Below are 7,274 nucleotides of genomic sequence, written 5' to 3' on the forward strand. Positions count from 1 at the left end.
ACGTCTCCGGTCGTTCGACTGAGCCTGAACGGCACTGCTGTTCTGGGGGCTCATTTCATGCCAGTATTATTTCGTGAAGTTTGAGAAGCATTCATTTTTGCAGAGCAAGTTCAAATCTAAAAAAAAAAAAAAAAACAGACTTGACATGGAATGGCCCCGACCTGTCCGCGTGATTAACTGTGTATTTGAAGGGAAATCGTCTCTGTTTCATGTGTCTTACGGGCCGTTTCCGGCTGGACGACGTGATTACTGCCTTGATACTCGCCTTTTTTTAGTCTTTTCATATTGTAGCTCCATTTTGCATTAAACGCATCGAAATACGGTGGAACCGCGGAGCGCAGCGCCACCAGCAAACACGCTGACTTTAGCTTGCTGTCCCCGTGCTCGGACTGTGTACATACAGGAAGTCATTTTCAAATGTCTGAGCGAGGGAGGAGGAGGAGGAGGAGGAGGAGGACGGGGGCGCTTGATTTACCTCTTCAGACGCCTCAAACTGAAGCTGAATCAAGCGCGCCCCCCCCCCCCCCCCCCCCCCCCCCCCCCACCTTATGTTTTTAATATTCCAGTATTTATAATGTAAGAAGCTACTGTTTTTTCTACGGTCTGTTAGTGATGCCGGCAGAGCAGAGACGTCCGGAGAGTTCAGTGGAGTCGAGGAGCTCACGTCTGCGAGCGGACTCTCCTCCTGCACGTCTCTTCCTGCGAGGGCAGACCATAGAGCATGTGAAAACAGGAAAAAAAAAAAAAAAAACAAAGCACTATCATAATGCTGCTGTCGCTCACTCGAAGTCCTCATATCTCCAGTTTTCGGCGTGCTGTTTCTGTTTAGTTTTTCTTTTTTTAACTTGAAAGTTTACATCGTCCTCGTGCTGAAGTCCATTCAGTGAATCTGTACAGTTTCCAAGCTGCATGGTCACGGTTCGTCACTGAGGTCGTCTCTCTCTCGGCGACGCTTTTTCTCAGCTCTCGTCTTCCATCGAAAAACGGCTCGAACCGAGGCTTCAGCTCTTCAGGAAATGTTTGGACTCGCAGGGAAGACGCGCCATCTGTAACGAGAGCTCCCCGCTCGTCCTCTGGTAAAACTCCAGGAGAAATTGGCAGTTGTTTGAAATCTCACTTCTCTCTCTCTCTCTCTCTCTCCTTGAGGTGGAATATTTTATTTCGAATCTCGTTAAATCCCTGACTAGGCTCAAAGGCTTTCCAGACCCTTTCTTGCGAAGGCCCCAGAGAGCTCCTCAGATCTGTGGATGACGACCGAACAGAGGCGAGCGCGGCCTCGAAAGTCAGAGGACTCGATAAAACCAGATCCACCTGTCGGCCTCCAGACGTTCACGTTCAATTATCGCACATCGATGACAATCAGTTTTATTAAGAAGTTCACGTTTCCCCCCTCATGCACTCTCTGATGTACGCGATCGCGTTTAACTACGACAGACACATTAAGAATGGAAAAGAGAGGAAGTGGTGAACGAAGCGTTTCCTGAAACTCGGCTGAAACCTCCGTTAGATCTCTGTGGCGTGTGGGAAAGGCGGTTTGAAAAAAAAAACAAAAAAGTGCCATCAGATGAGTCGGTCTGATTGTAAATGTGGTATTATGAAGTGGTTAAACTGTAATTTCCGATCTGGAACGATATGTGGCGAACCTCAGCGACAGCCCGGTGCAACGAGACGCCGGTGAACCACTGCTGGTTGGTTCCTCCGTGCGCACTGTGAAAATTAGTTTTATTCAAATTTTAAAGGCGTTTTAACCTGGCTGCATATGGAAATGCAGGAGATTTTTTTTTTTTTTTCATTTTTGTTCATAGTCTTTTATTAATAACACTCTTTTCTCACAATCACGTCCAGTTTTACTGCCTCCCGTTTAAGTTTTTTTCGCGTTCTTGTCTCCCTTAAAAGCAAGAAGAGTGGCATTGTGGGTCTGAGAAGCACATCGAGGGACGGACTGACTCATTCGTTTTTCCTCTTTTGGCTTAATGTCACTCTGAGATTCATGAAAACCTTTTTCAAATCTTTTTAACCCGAAAGTTGATGCCTGACAGATGAAGGTTTTATAACACTTACATCAACTGCCCATCAGTGGATCTGCAACATTAACTGGTTCAGTTTTTGTATGTTTTGCTTTAATGTGACAATATACGGTTTAAGAGTTTCACTATCACTTCAGTCTTTTTTACTTAAAATTCTTAAAAATGGAAAAGAAAAAAAAAGAGACTGGATTGGAAGTGAACGGATGTCCCCCTTGTGACTTTAACAATGTTTGTCTTGCCCATTTTTTTTAATCTATAACAAATATAACAATAATAATATTTATTTATATAATTTCTGTTGTATGTTATGGAACAGTAAAATTATGATTGTGAGATAAAATGATGCTGTTGGACTCATTTGTTCGTGTGAATGCATAAGATTGAACTGGGAAATGTATTTCGATAGCATATTTCTGTGGTTTAGCGGATCGTAGCTTTTGTAATAATCAAGATATTCACGATATTTCGGTTTATTTTTACACTATTGGAAAAAATTAGGAAGTATAACAGTTTAAATTACTCATTAAGTAAAGGAAAAAAATGGATAAATTTCTACCCTTGTAGCTATTATCCTGGTCGGGACTCGAACCAGCGACCTCACGGCTCTAATTCCCCTCCAATCAGATGATGCTTGACTGAAGCCTGATCAACCAATCAGGTTTCAGCATTGAGTGGGCTCAACTACTGTTTGGTTTCAGGTGTGTTTGTTGGACTAAACTCCCAGAAAATAAGCTCTGCTGCATTTATTTCTTGATTTGTACAAATTATAACCTGGATTACAGAATCATGGATCATTTTGACAACAATTGAACGTTTAGAAGCAACTTGACTGGTAAGTAATACTGCTGTAAGTATCTGAGCACTTTGCAATAAAGAGAATCAGACTTATATTGACACGTATTGACATGCAGTTTATTTGGTGTTCCTCAATTTAAAAAAAAAAAAATCAGGTGTAACAGTTTTTCCACAAACATCACCAAAACACAATCAAATCATCCGTTCTTTCAGTTTTCACATTGCAGTCATTTGAAATACAGGCCAATGCATTGAAAGTGCAGCACAGGACAGATTCCGGATCACAGATTCCTCTCAAGACCAAAAAAATGTGAGGTTTATAACGACGTATGTGCCTCATGTGGACTAAAAATCGAGGTACATGTGCAGCGATCCTGTTGCAGCGGAGCAGAGACAGATCACACCATGCAAAATGAAGCAAATTCCACACATTCAGAAGCTTAAAATCCTTACTGTAAGTGTTATATCAAGTATTGTGTGAGTCCTCGAAATAAGAGTGGAAATCAATGACATTCTCATGGAAATTTAACGCTTTGAAGAACTAATCAGTTGCTTATTTTATCCACTAGAGGGTGCTGATGATGCAGAGACTACTTTTTTTTTCGAATCTGTAAGCTTGATTACATTTTAGCAACCCTGGATTGTTCTGTACGCTGACTGATGCAGGAGGGATTTCTATGCTGTGTGCAGGATGATTATCATGGATGAACATGGAGCGTACCGCTGACTGACTTCAGATCATTCCCTCGAGAAAGCGAGGCTCGGAGGCCATCCGTGAAGAGAGTCTGGCTGTTCTCGTCACATGGCTGCCGGGAGCGAAACCCTCGTCCGCTCGCAGCCTCGCCAAACTCCCCGAGCGCCGCCGCCGCCGCCGCCGCTCAGCTGCTCAGCAGCACGATGATGTAGATGAGGAGCAGGCAGATGAGGATGAGCGTGAAGTTGACGAAGAGCTCCTGCAGGTTCCTCTTGGCCTGTGGGGTCACCTCGATCTGGGACGCCCGGCGGATGGCCGACTTGGTCATGTGCTGAACGCGCTCCATGCTGGAGGGGCTGCGGCGAGGCCGGCTGGGCGCCCTGTCAGGCCTGGACTGCTGCTGGTCTGGAGGTGATCTCAGGTGATCCGACTTCAGCAGTGTCCTCTCTTCCTAAAAAGGACAGAGAAGAAAAAATCTGCAGGGGAGAACTCAGGGAAAATATGCAAACCCCACACGGAGCGAGCGCCGGGCTGAGAGACGTGACCTTTCTGTATCTCAGAACATGGCGTGCGCTGATAAGCGAGCTGCTCGGAGGCGCCGGGCGAGCGCCGATGATGTGCTAAGCCGGGCCGCAGCCGGAGTGGCAGCGACACGAATGCCAGGAGAACACCGCGAGTTCTCTGCAGCGAGAGAGACATAATGGCCCACGTCTGCGTGGTCATTTAAGTGCGCTCCACGCCGGGTTTAATCCCCTCTGTCATCCGATCGCTGGATCAAAGCGACGCCCGCAAGGTTACCTTGCGTTTGCCTTAGTGGCTCCTGCGAACACTGAGATTTTTACCACTTGTATATCGGCTCTGCCAAGTATTTTTTCTATTTTTATACGAGCTAACGGCTATGCTAGCAGCCCCTGCTGGTTACATTGTCCTCGCACAGCCTTTAATCCCCCGAGGATTGAATGATATTGAATTCCCGGGTCATCCAGGAGCGAGACCTGATGGAGACCCCCCTTTTCTCTGTTCAATTCATCCCATTTAAATGGCTTGTTGACGTCGTCTTTTCACATTTCAGCGCGTCTATTTTTATCGCCTCACTTTTCTTAATCTGCTCCGGAGTCGGCCGTTATCACTCCGCATGTCAACACCTTTAGACACACACACTGTGGCTGAGTGACGGCTGGCTTTCCACATGGAGTTTAAACCTTTAAGGCTTCTCGTTCCACAAAGACGAGGTTTGGGGTTATTAGTAGCTTGTTCTGCAGTGATCAGACTCAAACTAATATCCATAATCCTGCAGCGTTTCGCAAATTCTGTGCCGGTCGGACGGTTCATGTTGTCATCGCGCCACTTTGCTCCGTCTCCCGTCTCTCGGGAGCAACGCAGCTGCCGCCCAGCCGGACCCGTCAGGTGGCTCCAGGCTCATTGTGTCAGATGAAATATGGACTACCGAGCTGTAAACACCAAAAACTTTCTATTAGGGTTAAAGCTCAGGCGCCCAGCCGACCAGCTCTCAGGTGTCGGACGGTGGATGAGGAGGCAGAGGGCCTTCTGGGATCAGGAACATGCACTTCAACCGGTCGTGAAAATCTCATTGATTTCACTCATTACTTTTCCCTCAAGCAACATTTTGAATAAACCTTTTGTTGGGTGACACAACCATCAAAAAACACTTTTTCTAAGCACCAGATGGGTTTTCATCAAACTCCCAGTGTGTGTATTATTAGACCGCTTCGATGCCTCTTTTGACGGCGATTGGTGAAATTTGGGTTGAGCTCCTTGTCGCTGACCTGTTATTCTAACTGGGACATGGTCAGTGCCACCTCAGGCTGCGAGAACAGCTGTTTGGAGGCAGCGCATCACACCGACGGCCGAGAATAAAGCCGATTCCTGCCTCCATATTCACATATATGTCAGAGGGAAAAGCGTATCTGAGCTGTGCGAAGAGCAAACCCCATCAGCTTTAACCGAGTTGTAAACAGATTATGTAAGAAGCTGCTCCGAAGCAATTGTTGATCATTTTGCAGCAGCCGGTTGGGAAAAATCAAGATACTTTTCTGTGTTAATAAGCCATTCTGTCATTGTGGTTTTAACTTGCGAAACCAGTTTGAGCTCGGAATCTTGTGCTCGGGAACGTATAAAGCGGGGACGAGTGTTTATCCCTCTGGGAGGTTTAGTCCAGTTTCCATTCCCCTCCGCTCCTCTGGTCAGAGCCGTGTCGGAACAATGACTTCTCTTAAGAAGTAGTGAAAAATAAAAAAAACATAAAAACTGAAGTTCTCCTGTAACTGAAGTTCCATTCGTTCACACTTATCTAAATGTGGGATTTATCCGTCTGTTTCCTATCATTGGTGAATAAGTTTGTCAGCTTGTGTGAGTTAGTCTGCAGAGGACTTACCTTTCAGATGAGAACAGAGCTCGTTGGAGTTTGAAGGAGAAATGTTAGATATGCTGAGTTCTGCAGGGCTACAAACACACAGAGAGAGAGAGAGAGAGAGAGAGAGAGAGAGAGAGAGAGAGAGAGAGAGAGAGAGGCAGGGCATCCCAGGAAAGAGAGAGAAAGAGAGAGAGAGGGGATACCTCGCCTGGATCACATCAGACTCACTGCAGACAGCTTTGTGAGTTTTTGTTGTAAAAACTGAAAGATTTCAGCCGTTAAATCATTCAACATGGTGTGTGTGTGTGTGTGTGTGTGTGTGTGTGTGTGTGTGTGTTTTTTTAAAGGTTTAGATACTTTTTTCATGATGATACTTTAATAAAACACCGTGTAGTTACTACTTCTGGAAGAGGATTCTTCTTTAGTGGAAAAACTAATGAAAAATCAGCCATCAGTCAATAGATTTAAAAGTATACAAAGCTGTTTAAAAAATCAGAAGTTGAGTGATTTGTCTTCACATGTACTGAGACGCCTGAGTAATCCGAGTACATTGTGACATGAAACATACGAGTGGCTCCTGTGGGATTTAACTTGGTTCAGCATGTTGGGATTCGTCATCCTCCTGTTCATGTGTTTCATGACGCGTCGGCTTGAAAAAGGCTTCCACATCACATGTGATCCGGCCCGCAGTCAAATGTCACGGCTGAAGTGCTCTATTGTCTTCATCGCCCTGGCAGCCCGGCCGACCGCTGGCACCGAGGCGGTGCCCACCAACAGCTGATGGCGCCTCTAAATATACAGCGAGGCCGTGAGTGCGGCGGTTCGAGCTGATCCTCCAGAAACAGACCAAATGTATGGTTAAAATAAATGCAGCCTCATTAAAAATCCAAACAAGTCTGTTAAATTGGTTTAAATCTTATTTGCAAAAATAGGGACCGTTATGTGTTTATGAGTAATTGTGAATCTGAGCGTATGAAAATCACTTTTGGGGTCCCTCAAGGCTCCAGCCTTGGGCCTTTTTTGTTTCGCCTTGCTCCCCCTGGCTCAGTTCATGGAACTTTTCAACATCTTTTATCATAATTATGCGGATGACACAAAGATCTATGTATCAGTGTTGATCCATGTTGATGTTAATTTTCAGTAAAGCTGATCAGTAACCAGTACAGTGAAAGTGACTGGAATTAGCCGACTTACCGATCAGTAGCTGTGACTTGTGTTTCTATTTTAATCGTTTCCTAGAACATCGCTGCCAAAAAGTAGTGGTGTGATGGTATACCGCTCTCCGCCGCTGGTCCTGGAGTGGTGACAGTGCCGTACGGTGTGCTGTATCACTGGTTCGATGCCAGGACCGTCTGATTGAATCCAGAAGGAGAAATCTGTAGTG

General features: G+C 45.5%; 1 protein-coding gene across 1 annotated transcript; it reads right to left on the reverse strand.

Moving 5' to 3' along the window:
* Positions 1-3,416: 3,416 nt before the first annotated feature.
* pln2 (phospholamban 2) lies at positions 3,417-5,988 on the reverse strand. Its single transcript, XM_030086379.1, has 2 exons — positions 5,912-5,988; positions 3,417-3,967 (listed from the first exon to the last, which is right to left on the reverse strand). Exon 2 carries the CDS (start codon positions 3,860-3,862, stop codon positions 3,701-3,703), a length of 162 nt encoding a protein of 53 aa, XP_029942239.1. The 5' UTR covers positions 3,863-3,967; positions 5,912-5,988; the 3' UTR covers positions 3,417-3,700.
* Positions 5,989-7,274: the final 1,286 nt, after the last annotated feature.

This window comes from Salarias fasciatus (genome assembly GCF_902148845.1).
Source record: "Salarias fasciatus chromosome 23 unlocalized genomic scaffold, fSalaFa1.1 super_scaffold_20, whole genome shotgun sequence".
NCBI classification, from domain to species: Eukaryota; Metazoa; Chordata; class Actinopteri; order Blenniiformes; family Blenniidae; genus Salarias; species Salarias fasciatus.